The 13126-nt window shown below is 48.7% G+C and overlaps 5 protein-coding genes across 5 annotated transcripts; 2 read left to right on the forward strand and 3 right to left on the reverse strand.

The window, feature by feature from the left end:
* Positions 1 to 180: 180 nt before the first annotated feature.
* N7474_010806 (uncharacterized protein) lies at positions 181 to 973 on the reverse strand (the record flags this gene model as incomplete). Its single annotated transcript, XM_057202216.1, has 3 exons — positions 181 to 448; positions 512 to 714; positions 788 to 973. 3 exons carry the CDS (start codon positions 971 to 973, stop codon positions 181 to 183), a joined length of 657 nt encoding a protein of 218 aa, XP_057047500.1.
* Positions 974 to 1514: 541 nt separating this feature from the next.
* N7474_010807 (cyclase family protein) lies at positions 1515 to 2453 on the reverse strand (the record flags this gene model as incomplete). Its single annotated transcript, XM_057202217.1, has 3 exons — positions 1515 to 1927; positions 1989 to 2221; positions 2275 to 2453. Coding segments are annotated over 3 exons (825 nt in total), but the record flags the coding sequence as incomplete, so codon positions are not given.
* Positions 2454 to 2804: 351 nt separating this feature from the next.
* Positions 2805 to 5197, forward strand: N7474_010808 (uncharacterized protein; the record flags this gene model as incomplete). Its single annotated transcript, XM_057202218.1, has 3 exons — positions 2805 to 3048; positions 3123 to 4687; positions 5168 to 5197. The coding sequence occupies 3 exons, from the start codon at positions 2805 to 2807 to the stop codon at positions 5195 to 5197; spliced, it is 1839 nt and encodes a 612-aa protein (XP_057047502.1).
* Positions 5198 to 7064: 1867 nt separating this feature from the next.
* On the forward strand, positions 7065 to 9192 carry N7474_010809 (uncharacterized protein; the record flags this gene model as incomplete). The annotated part of the gene is made up of 9 exons (XM_057202219.1): positions 7065 to 7237; positions 7319 to 7468; positions 7529 to 7632; positions 7695 to 7841; positions 7901 to 8011; positions 8067 to 8398; positions 8472 to 8574; positions 8641 to 8942; positions 9010 to 9192. 9 exons carry the CDS (start codon positions 7065 to 7067, stop codon positions 9190 to 9192), a joined length of 1605 nt encoding a protein of 534 aa, XP_057047503.1.
* A 2018-nt stretch (positions 9193 to 11210) lies between these two features.
* Positions 11211 to 13075, reverse strand: N7474_010810 (MDR family MFS transporter; the record flags this gene model as incomplete). Its single annotated transcript, XM_057202220.1, has 4 exons — positions 11211 to 12003; positions 12106 to 12349; positions 12412 to 12840; positions 12898 to 13075. The coding sequence occupies 4 exons, from the start codon at positions 13073 to 13075 to the stop codon at positions 11211 to 11213; spliced, it is 1644 nt and encodes a 547-aa protein (XP_057047504.1).
* Between the last annotated feature and the right edge of the window lie 51 nt (positions 13076 to 13126).

Genomic DNA, 13126 nt, shown 5'->3' on the forward strand with positions numbered 1-13126 from the left:
GGGGAGTATTGAAAGCTTGTTTAGATCGTCGAACCGCTATCTGTTTCTCTTCTTCGGTGAAAAGCCATCGAATTCTTTCTGGGACAGGAGGGAGCAATAACATCACGAAAAATCCTGATCCAACAGACATCACTCCTAAAGAATGGAGCCAAATGGTCAGCTATGTGAGGGTTCTGCTTTCTAGGTCTTACCTTCAATAAGAAATATCCATCGCCATGCCAACCAGCCATTAAGATGGTTAAGGTGGAATTGGATTCCGTAGGCGATTATTCCATTCATACTGCCGGCTACTGCCATCATCGAAAAGAATATGGCCCGCCGGGTGGCCAATTCTTCCCGCTTGTACCAGAAGGTCAAATACAATGGCCCTGCCTGGAGAAAAGCCTCAAAGCAACCGACAATAATACGAAGGCCTGCAATTGTTTGCCAGTTTTGAGAAAGACATAATCTGCATCGCACTCACTGTTAAGGTTGGGGTTTGACAAGCGTGCCAAAACAAATTCACACTCACAGCGCTGTGCAAAGTCCCCATCCAATCATCGCCACTCCCAACTGAAATGGCGGTTCAATTTTCCGCACGAGAAGCTGTCCTAGAGGTTGGAGGGCGACGAAGCCAATGTAAAAGAAGGCTACGCATTGACTGTATTGAGAACCTGTCATTGCAAGCTCCGCGTTCATGCCCGCTACTGCTGCGTTGCCGACATCCCCTCGGTCCTATCATTCCTCGTGTTGAATCAGTAACTGTATTTTCTAAAGGGGCGAAATACTGTGGAAAGAAAAAGCTTACCATAGAAGCGAGGAAATACATCAACGACAGAAGAGGGAGAATTAGAAGGTCAGCCTTCCACACCAAACGACGCTCCGCTCTCATCTCATCTTCGGAAAGCTGCACTTGCTCATGCATTAAAAGCCCATTGGGCTTACGTGCAACATCCTCTTCATGGCTGGTATGCTCCTTGGCTGAAATTTCCATGGTATAACTGACCTTCTGGCTTAGACAACAGAAGAATTAGAATTAAGATCTTTTTTGGAGAGAGCCGTGAAACGACGAATGTGCTGCTTTTGTACCGTTTGCTCTAAGCATTTAAAGTATCTGATTAGGTGGAGACCCCGCGTATTTTGATATGGTTGCCAAGATTGGAAAGGAAGGATGGAAAGAATAGGCTTTCGCAAGTGATGTCGCTCCGAAGCCGAAGCGAATTTCGCTTATTCCATTTCGGGGAAATTCCCATCACATCTAGGAATATCATTGGGTAAACAAATTTGCGGTGTATTGAAAGCCAGTAGAAAACAAATACGCGATAAACTTCATTCATGCAGAAACCAATAACCACAGAGTGTATCCTTCCGTTTCTCATTTTTCACAATATAGCTGTAGCATTACAAGGGCTTGCCACACCTCCGGGAATATCCAGAGGCTGACTAACAAGGAAAAAAGACCATTTCTTTAGCCTTCTACATTCGCTAGACAGGTCTTCCAAGTTCCAGACCTCTCCAATTGGCATTCCCCAACCTGCCAAGAACACTTCGTGGAGAGAGTATGGCAATGTCGAGCCACTCGTGGACAGGGCAGGGGGCCACGCCTCATAGGCATTCGTATCGCCTGCAACCGCAGAAAATCCGGTCTTCCAATGCCAATCAGCCATTGCCAGAGAATTTTCGACACCGACAAACGTCCGAGAGGCACGAGCGGCGAGGGCACGCTTCTCGGTATCGCTTCGCTTGTTGTATTCCTCCGTCCAGCCCGAGCGGATAATAAGGATATCTCCTTGATGGAACTCAGTTCCCTGGGACTCAGAGCATTTCAAGAGATCATCGAGTGTGATCCGGTGCGTTTCGAGGGCATCGTAGTTGATGCCTTGCTCGGTAGCCCACGAGCGGTAGTCTAGCAGAACACCACGGCCGACAATTGTCTTTCTCGCGAGATCTGTCATCCCGTCCATGTTTTATATCAGTTCATTTGGAGATGGGATCATAGATATACCCACTTTGCACTCCACATCGCTCGTTGGCATTTGGTCCACTGATATCCTCTTGAGTTGCTCCATTGTAGAATAGTCGGCCCTCTCGATACCCAACATGCCTTAAACCATCCCAATGACTAGAACTTTGCGTGTTGATGTCCAACTCGTCGTCGTTACTGAGTGACTTAACGTTAAACCGATGACTGCACGGCTTCCTTTCTGGATTCATTGGCAGGAGCGGGACGTTGATCGGATGACTAGGATGTTTTCAGCCTGTGTAGATATTGACATTACCTCAGCAACTACTTACTTCAAACTGATTGCTTTACCGGTAGTGATCTCAGTCTTGGCCGCCAAAACAACCTCCTTTGTAAGGAGGTTCAACGTCCCTAGTTCATCGTCGGTTCCGTAGAGTCCCCAAGCTGAGAAAGGGGGATCCGATGGGCCGAGAGGCAGAGAGTGGAAATCCGGACGCTTCTGACCAGTCATAGTTAAACTGATAATTCATATGTGTTGTATATTGATGGCGTTAGAAGACAAGGCCACCCAGTGATACAGGGACTTTTATACTTAATTCCCTTCCTGAGAAGAGCAAATCCTTGCTAATCATCTTCCCTCTCCAAAAATTTAATTCTTTCATGTATCAAAGGTATACGAAGCATCAAAAGTTACAAGGGCCGACCAATCTCCGTACTTTGCGAAAATCGCTTCGCTAGCGACATCGGCTCCGATCCGAAATACTCTGTCTAGCCTGGTCATCTATATACTACGATTAGACAAAACGAAAAAAAAAAACACCAAACCGAATTTTTTTAAAGTATTCTTCAAAGAATACAAGAAATGTCCAAAGACGAACTTCGCATCTTCACGCCGATTGGCATGCTGGGCTATGGGTTCAGCGAGGCTATATTTTGGTCAACTATGGCTGAAGGAGTCGATGCTGTGATTCTAGACGCAGGCTCAACTGACAGTGGACCGTCCAAACTGGCTTTGGGGAAATCAACTGGTACGCGTCAGGCCTACGAACGAGACCTTGGTGTTTTGGTCGCGGGTTGTCATGTCTACCGAAAACCTCTTCTTATCGGTAAATCTTTTGTTAACCGTGGCTTTCTTTGCTTTTGGCCTTTGGATATGGTCTAACGTTTAGAGTACATACAGGTTCAGCAGGCGGAGATGGCTCCACAAGAGGCGTCGGCATGTTCGTCGACATAATCAAAGAAGTTATTCTAAAGGAAGGCTATCGAACTATGAAAGTCGTCAGCATCGAGGCGGAGATCAGCAAAAGCGTGATCCGAGACCACTACAAGAATGGTCTCATACACCCCTGCGGGAACGCGGTGCCGGAGTTGGAACCTCAAGATATCAATGATGCGACCCGGATCGTGGCCCAGATGGGCATTGAGCCGTGGCTGAAGGCCATGAGGGAACACCCGGATTTTGATATTATCGTCGGAGGCAGATCTTATGATCCTTCCCCGTACGCAGCATTCTGCGTATATCATGGAATCACAGATCTGGGAGTTGCTTACCACATGGGGAAGATCATGGAGTGCGGTGCTCTATGCTCGGTTCCCAAGAGCAGAGAAGCTCTGGCTATTGTGCGCAAAGACAGCTTCGATATCCGGGCCTTGGATCCTCCGTCCCGTTGCACGGCAGTCTCCGTGGCCTCCCACACTCTATACGAGAAGACGCGTCCAGATATTCTGACCGGGCCTGGGGGTGATCTTTATCTCGAGAATACTGAGTATGAAGAGCTTCCGGATCAACGAACAGTCCGTGTCCGCGGTGCCAAATTCGTTTCCGTCAAAGAAGGGGAATATACCATCAAGCTGGAGGCTGCACGGCAGAATGGCTATCACTCCATGTTCATTGGCGGGTTTACTGATCGCATCCTGATCAACCAAATTGACGACTTCTTATCGCGCGCCAAACGCGCCGTCCGAGAGTATTGCTCTTTTCCATTCGAGCTGGAGTTCCGTGTTTACGGCCGAAATGGCACCAGTGTCTGTGGGGAAGGTATCAGTGCTTTAGCCCAGCCCATAATGCCTAATGAGGTCGGAATTTGTGGCCATGCAAGGGCCAACACACAAGAAGAGGCTACTCACGTTGCTCACACGGCCCGAGTCTTCTGTATGCATGCCTCCTACTCCAATCAACGGGCTACGGCAGGAAATTTTGCACTGCCTTTTGCGCCGTTTGAAATCCCGTTGGGTCCGGTATGTGAGTTCTGCATCTATCACACGATGGTGGTCAACGACCCTACCGAGTCCTTTCCAATCCATGAGCAGCTTCTCCACGGAGAGAACACGGCGGCTGCAACTATACCGAAGGTCAAGATTGGAGCAGAATTGAATGAAAGAGAACCAAATCCGGCAACGGAGCAAAATGACACTCTCCATGAGGAATCTGTTGAACCTGTCAGTTGCTATACAGCAAATGGCTGTCAGTCAGTTTCGGTGCTGGGTAATATAACACCTCCAGCGCCCGGCCATATCTTCCTGGCCGATCTGGCCAAGGTTATCCGCAGTAAAAACGCGGGTCCATACGAGTTGACATTAGATGTGATGTTCCACGATATTGAATCTGTTACCAAAGTGAAGCAAACCAACATCCTCACTAGATCCACCATGGCGAACTTGTACGGAGTTCCTGAAGATGACGTCGTCGCTTGTCTCTGGTGGCACCCAGCTCTCGCGTTCAAAGCGACGATCAAGAGGCCGATGGTATGTGGCGGGTTTTTTGATAGAGACGCCCATGGAAGTGTACAACACATGCCTTTGATGCTACTCCAAATACCAGTGTAGGTCTCTGAAGGCGAGAGTGAGATATGTCGGAATTCCAGGATGGATCCATAAAAGTTATGCAAAGCTAAACTGCTTTTGCTTTTTGACATTCTTGGCATTGTGCGCTTATTTCGCTTACTATGCGTTCTGTACCATTAAAGAGATAGCTCGATTATATTCAGAATGCCAGACATCTTCTATCTTGTTGATTTTGACCACATCCCCACATTCCACGTCAGGTGATGAGTGGCCGATCATTACACCTACATTCGACAGATCTACGCTAAGGTATTGGCAGTGGGTCCGGAAAATAGTGATCGAGTGTGTATCGGTCAAGCCGATTTCGAGAATGACTGTATCCAAGGTCTAGAGAATAAGGCGCCAAACAACTGAAGACAGTTACATAGCTCGGCCTAACAGATTGGCCAGGGTCATGAGTTGCTTCAGTGAGCAGGTGAAAATAATTCTCGCTGCAGATCTGCGGGGGTCGACGGTATTAGGGAAATGCACGGACCTCAGACGCTGGTGGGGAATATGGTGAGATTTGGCTAATCCATCTCGACCAACAACCTTCACTTCCTCCAGCAGTGTGTCTGTTCATTTTGTTCATTTGGGCATTTGTGGGATTTTTTATTTTTATTTAATATTTTTTCTGTGGATGTGCTCAACTAGTCTCTGCTCTTCCCCACTAAACAAAACAGCGAGCGGTCAACAGAGGGGCCAACAGAGGAGCCAACACAGGAGCCGACGGGGGGGCAATAGAAGAACAAACAACGCGCAAACAGACAGAGTGCAAATCCCTCTGAATAGAGAGGTAGAGTGAGCATTGAGAACTCAACTGGCCATCCCACCCACTTTTCCCATCCACACGGTCAAGTCCGTGCATTTTTCCTAATACCCCAGGGCCCCCCAGGCCTTCGAGGAGAATCTTTTCAATTGAAGTTATGGACTCAGGCAACAACTGCCAAGCTCGACTTCTGATATGATCCCAACCTAAGTGCTAGTGGGCTGATTTCAACGGCTACGGCTTATCCGAGCATGGAATAGACCTACAAACAGCCGTTGCCTTGCTACAGTACCCTACAGATCCACGCCATGTAGATGCAGAAATAATTTTACTTATGATACTAGGGAACTCGTGTCTTTCCACTGATAACGAAATGTCACATGTGAAGATCCTCTCAAATCAGATTATCTCATATCCTATCCACACATATGGATCAATGCTCACAGGAGTCATATCCTCTCAAGAGGATCTACATGAATTGGCATCTCACAAAAAGTCTGGTTCTTTGAAAGGTGCACTTGGATCATGTATCCACTTAGGTAATTAAATATGAAACTAAGAATCTATAATTTGTCTTCTCTTATGATCAGTCTTTACTCAAGTCGAGGGTTGGTTTCTCGGCTCAAAACGTGCACGCAAATCAACTCAAATCAACTTCCCTACTTGTCATGTGTTAGTAGGCATGTTTTGTTTTAAGCGTAAGAATTGTGGCCTATGCTTACATTCTCGTGCTTCTTGTTTTGTGACAAATGTTGTCATGTGTCAGCAAACACAGGACCTTTTAAGCGATGTGACCAATGTTAGAAAGGCCCCCGCGAAGTCTATTGTGACACCGAAAACAGTATTCCTTTCTTGTCTTGTGTGGAAAGCTTCCCTTATTATCCTTCCTTTTCCCTTTCTCTTACCTCCGTGCCAAGACGGAGGTTTCCCCGCTTTTCCCTTGGCCTGGGGAAACCGGAGCCCTCTGGCACGAGTAATGTCCTTTTGCTGAGACACAGTTTAGGCGATAGTGGTTAGAGAATTCAGGGGGTTGGGCCCCCATGCAATATTTGCGTGCCGCTTGTGAATACACATGAATCTCAACATATCTCAACATGGGTATTACCTACGTATACCCGAGTGAGGACTGTAGTTCTCGGCTCTCCCACTTTCTTATCCGTGGGGTCCCCGGGAAATATATCTTTGGCTCCGAAGCTCTAGTCATGCGACATGATCAGGATCGTGTATGCATGGCAATCTTCTAATTTAACCGGAATGGTGGCGTTTTAGCCAAAGCATCGCGAGTGAAGCTGTTTACCCAGTCAGCCAGACGCATAGTTCGGTGGGTCACTTGGAGCATGAGCATTCTTATATAACGTCCATCTGCGCACCTCCCGAGAACCAAACGTCTCGACACGAAACATTGGCTCGAAACATTGGCATATTGTGCTGCTCACATCCGTTCGTACGCTCTCTTATTTGCATACAATTGTCACCTCACCGTATTGATAGCTCGTCATACACAAAGCTATAGCTACCACTATTCCCACCATGACGGAAGTCAAGGAACCAGTGGCCTCGGTCGAGGAGCACCCTCGTGTCGCCAACATGCAACCACCACAGTTCGAGCATGTCGACTGGACAAAGGACCCGTCTCTTCGCAAGCTCTACATATTCTGCATTTTCGGTCTTCTAGTTGCCTCTGCTACCACTGGTTATGATGGGTAAGTCGAAAGCGACAGAATATAAAATGTCCCACGTGGAAAAGGGCGCGTCTGCTGATCCGGCTTCTCTCTCGACCCTAGATCCCTTCTCAACCTCTTGCAGAATTACAACTACTGGGAGAAATATTTCGGCCACATTGGAAGTATTCATGCCACCGCTCACCAAGCCAGTATGCTTGGTCTCTTGACCAACATGTTCACTATCGGTTCTATTCTCTCTATGTTCATCGTGTGAGTCTCGTGTCAGAAGCCCAAGGTGGCCGCAGCCGGTTGGCTAACGCTTAAGTTCAGGCCGTGGGTCGTCGATCGATGGGGTCGCAAGCCCTGCATCATGGCTGGCTGCGCCTTCATGATCATCGGTTGTTTCATTAACACTTTCGCAAATGGCTACGGAAGTGAGTTGTGCTTGATGAGCGACGGTATATAATTGTGTTTGCCATCAGCTAACCGTCTCTAGTGTTCTGTGCTGGCCGTTTCATTCTTGGGTTTGGCAACTCGCTATCCCAGCTGGTCTCTCCAATGCTGTTGACCGAGATCGCCCACCCCCAGCACCGCGCTCCCCTAACCGCCGTGTACAACTGCCTGTGGAACTTCGGAAGTCTGAGTATGGGATACCTTACCCCCCTTCTTGCCTCCGCTAGAACCCGATCTAACTGCAACTAGTCTGCACTTTAATTGGCTATGGCCTCCAATTTGTTGAGAACGACTGGTCGTGGCGAGCTCTCACCATCTTTCAGGTTGTGCCCGCCGCCACTCAGATATGCTTCATCTGGTGTAAGTCCCGGATTACATCTTTCCTCGATAACATTTGGCTAACCACCTCACCAAGTTATTCCCGAGTCTCCGAGATGGCTGATCTCTAAGGACCGCAATGAGGAGGCCCTCAAGACCTTAGCTAAATACCACGCGAACGGTAACGAGAACAACTTGACCGTCCAATTCGAGTACCGGGAAATCAAGGAAACTCTCCGGATCGAGACGGAGGTTAGTCACAGCACGACATACATGGACTTCTTTAAGACGAAGGGCAACCGATGGAGGCTTGCTATTATCATATCCATTGGCATTATCTCCCAATACAGCGGCAACGCCGTTATCTCTAACTACGCGCATCTGATCTACCAAAGCTCTGGTGTTTCTGGGCAGCAAGCGCAGCTCGGGGTAAGGACAAAACTACATCCCTGCTACCCTGACCTTTCTCTAATTTGTCGCACTCTCTAACTCGCTTGTCTAGCTCCAAATCGGCAATACTCTCCTCAGCTTGATTGTGTCTATCAGTGCTGCCTTTTTGATCGACCGCGTGGGACGACGCCCCCTCTTCCTCACTTCTGTTTGCGGTATGTACCGCCTGACTGGATAAATGAGGGCAATATGAGATAACTGACATATATTCCTTATTACAGGCATGGTTATCTCCTTTACGCTCTGGACCGTTATGGCTGCTGAGTATGAGAATCGTAACGGGGCGAAACAGTTTGGTATCGCCCAGATTGTCTTCGTCTGGGTCTTCGGTATCTTCTACTCTATTGGCTTCTCAGGTCTACTTGTCGCCTATACCCTCGAGGTCCTACCTTATCATCTTCGTGCCAAGGGTGTTATGATCATGAATATTGCTGTACAGATCATCCTCGCCATTTCAGGCCAGACGAACAATATTGCTATTACGCAATTGCCAAAAACCTATTACTTCTGGATCTTCTATACGGTATGTTTTTTCTTGAAACCTTCTAACCTCTTTAATCCTTCTTCTCTAATATGCGTCGTATCTATAGTGTTGGGATGTACTTGAAGCGATTTGGGTTTACTTCGTCTTTCCTGAGACTAAAGGCCCTACTCTCGAGGAGGTCGCTTATATCTTCGATGGTGATGAGGCCGTGGCCCATATCGATCTGGAACAGACTGGGAAAGAGATCGAGATTCAGCAGATTGAGAACTCTGATGAGAGGCATGTCTAAGCCCGTAGTATAATTTACTGCTCTAGTAGCTTTCACTCTTGTTCTTCTACTAAAGTACCAAGTACTACGGGGGCGGCCGACGATTGACGTGTGTGGGGGGGGGTGGGTGGGTGCGACGCCCCGGGGAGAATATAATAGAATAATAAGGGGCTGGATGATCGCCAGAGCCAAGGGCTGCGGGCGATGCCGACTGTAATTACGCCGTACAAGGTATGAGACACCCCGCTCGAAAGCTCAGATGAAATGATGTTGGAGATTAAGCCGGTGGATCGTTGTACACGCGAGGTTCGCTTAGTGCAGATCAGTGTAAGACAGGATAGGGAAGCCACGGGGAAGAGGACAGGAGATGATCCTTGGAGGACACATGGGTCGGGGCCAATGAGAATGTGTCGTGCTGGCCACTACGTGTCTTCCCGAGAGTGGATTTACTGGGTTCCCTGGAACCAGGGAATCCGTTCCTGAATTTCACAGCCTAATGTCGCTCTCTATTCCCCCTGCAGCCTACATACAGGACTCCATTTGTTCTTTTACAGTGAATTGGAGCCTGCACGTGACTCAGAAGCCATGCCATTGTAAGACGGAGCGAGTGTTGTATTGTAAAATTATTATTATTATTAATCCTCCAGCTGTGCGCAGCCTCAGGCTGCATGAAGCCTCCGTGCAAGTTAAACAGAGTCATCTATGTACATGTAGTTTCGTCTCTCAGAGCTATGTCTCTCGGTTCGGCCCGTTGGTCGCCATGGCGAATTGGATGACAGATTTTACGACCTCCATGTTAGGAGTGCAGTTGTTTTTTGGGCCAAGGTCTTGTTCAGTATGTCCTTGGGATGGTGATCTCCCACCCAGTGCGAAAGATGTGTCTCGATATCGATTTCCCATTGCCGCTCTCCTCTCACCACGATGTGATTCCCATGGTTTGCAATCAAATAGAAAATGGTTTTGACAATTTCTGGTCCTTCTTGACATTAACAGACTCACTGGAGTGTGCAGGGATGGTGGCGGTACTTGGCTAAAGTCGATTTCAACACTCCCGACAAGTCACAATCCAAAGGGCAGTTGGTGAGACAGCAAATTCCTGCCCCCATGTTGTTTGGGCCTTAATGTTTTTTGACCCTCTGTTTTTTGACCCTCTGTTTTTTGACCCTCTGTTTTTTGACCCTCTGTTTTTTGACCCTCTGTTTTTTGACCCTCTGTTTTTTGACCCTCTGTTTTTTGACCCTCTGTTTTTTGACCCTCTGTTTTTTGACCCTCACCTTCGTCTCTGTCTTTCTTCCCTTCGTTTGTCTTCCCATTCCTCTGTTTTTCCATGCCTCAGGTTTGCCACCCCTCTATTTTTGGTCTCAGATTTTCTAGGTCCCTTTCCACTGCTTCCCACTCTCCCATTAACGCCCAGTGTTTGTTTTGTGTCGTGTTTGACCGCTAGCAACCATCAATTTTCTGTCTGCCCATCAACAATAGCACGCTGTCTTTCCACCTGTCATTGAACTATGGATCGTACGTAGCACGCTACAGTAGTAGCTATACACTAGCCAATATGTCACCTTCGAAGTGCTTGGCACTTGCAATTTGCCATCGGGGATATGGATTAAATGTAGGTCCCACTCGCTTCTGCAAGTATCTTGCAGATTGTTTCAACAACCCAGCCGAGGGTGGATGGAGATACAGTCCTGATAGGCTGACAATCCTGGCCCGTTAGACTACCCAAGAAGCTAGATTGGTGCAGTCAGCCCACAGCAGGAAATTCAAGCCCCTCCAGGCACCCAATTCTGGTCACTTGCATAAGTGACAGCCTGCCGTGAGTAGAGGACACGCCTCCACGCAAATCTGCCCAAGCATCTCTCGCGGGTTCACTATTGGGTCCTGGCTATGAGGCGCTCCGAGCATTCTTCCCCGACAGATCGCCACCTGAAAAGGCATTGCTTGGATTCACACTCTACTTGGACGGGCCGGGCATATGCACTGTCAAAGTCAGGCTAATGGCATACTCCATTGAAGCCTCGGATCACTCTTCATTGGTATCAAGCTAGTTTTGCCCCGACCTCGCCCTCATCGGTTTCCTCGGCTGGCACTTGATTCACCTTCTCTTTTCTTGTGTCAGGCAGTTGCTTCCACTCCATTGCCCAGCTCGTGATCCATGCAAGGGCTGGAGTGGCAAGCGCCACCCAGAAAACATTCTTCAATGCAGCATTAAATGCACCCACGACGGCGTTCATCAGCTCGGGAGGAACGATCTTTCTGAAACCGCTCGCACCGGCCGCCACCACGGCTGCACTATCTATTCCCCGCACCTTGCTGAGGTTCTGCAGAAGGCCATCCGTGAAGAGGTTCTGCCCGACACTAGGAGCCAGCGAGCCCCCGAGCATCTGGAAAAACATGATCATGACGAGACCTGTCGGTATATCTGACTTGTTGAGCACAACCTGCACCGCCAGAATTGGCATTTGGCTACAGCTGCCGTAGCCAAGCCCAGACAGAATTTGGAAACCAATCCACTGTCCGCGCGGACTGTCCGGGCGCACAAGTTGATAGAGACCCCCTCCGGCAGCCAAAATGAGAGGTCCAACCCACATGAACGGTACATAGTGTCCGAATCTCGATGCTATAGAGCCAGCGCAGAGGGTACCAAGGCTGTTCGACACAATCAAGGGAAGAAGATTGATCCCCGAGTCTCTGGCATTGGTGCCCTTGACTGACTGGAAATATATGGGCCAGAAGTACGATTGCACTACTACGGCCACCTGAACGAGCATCATGAAGCCGCATGATGCCGAAAAGGTACGACTTCGGAAGATGTGGAGAGGGATATTCGAGCTTGGATGATGTTAGCATGCAGAATAAGATGTCTCCATGACAGTAGAGACTGAAAATGGGAGAGGAGGAACCAACTTTTCTTTACCCCGGAATTGCAAGTACAAGAAGGCAATCAGGAGTAGACCGAATCCGATCAGGCACCCGAACACCTTGTAATCAGACCATGGATAGCTGATGCCACCCCACTGCAATGCCAAATTCAAACACGATGTCGCACCGAGCAGCAGAGTAGCCCCCAAAAGGTCAAGTTGACGTAGCTTCTGCTTCCAGGGTAGGTCCCCCTTTACTGCAGGTGGAGGTTTCCTCAAGGTGAACCAGACCAATACCAGCCCAACAGCTCCGAAAGCTTGCAATAGTTAGTCAATCATGACAGGGAGATGGTGGGCTTCATTATCAACAGCGGCTTACGGAGATTGATCCAGAAAATAAATCGCCAGGTCAGCTTCTTGTTATCAGTTATCAAACCACCCACGAGTGGTCCGACCGCCGATCCAATGTTGTACATGCCCAACACAATAGGCGACAGCATTGCTTGCTTTTTTAGGGACACGCAATACGATAAAATAGTTGTTGTTCCGCTCACCAAGCCCGCAGCACCGAGACCAGAGACTGCTCGCCCTATGACGAGTGCCACAGAATTTGGGGCGACGGCCGCGATGATGGAGCCGATTTCGAAGATGGCAAGCGAGATGCAGTACATCCACTTGATGTTATAGAACGCATACAGGCGACCACAGGTTGGCAACAGTGCCATCTGCGCGATCAGGTAGGAAGAGCCATACCACCCGATATCGTTGAGACTGTGGAAGTCGCTGGTGATGTGGGGTATCGCCGTAGCTTGGTATGACAATCAGATCTGATGCTCTCTCGGTCGGATCATGGAGAAGTACAAACAGAGAATGGTGTTATCAATCGCTAGCACGAGGCAGATGGACATAAAGGCCAAGGTCAAAGAAGCGAGAGCCCATCCTTGCATATATCGAGTTTCGGGCTGGTCGTCAGTGTCCTTGGTGTTGGTTACCCCTGTGTTTCCCTCGGTAGGAGGCGTAGGCTCCGCTACAATCTCCATCATGCTGATCTGCGAGTGTCGGGGTGGCAAGCTTTGTGGGAAATGGACGTGATG

This window comes from Penicillium riverlandense (assembly GCF_028828495.1).
Source record: "Penicillium riverlandense strain IBT 135883 chromosome Unknown utg000011l_segment0_segment0, whole genome shotgun sequence".
Classification (NCBI taxonomy): Eukaryota; Fungi; Ascomycota; class Eurotiomycetes; order Eurotiales; family Aspergillaceae; genus Penicillium; species Penicillium riverlandense.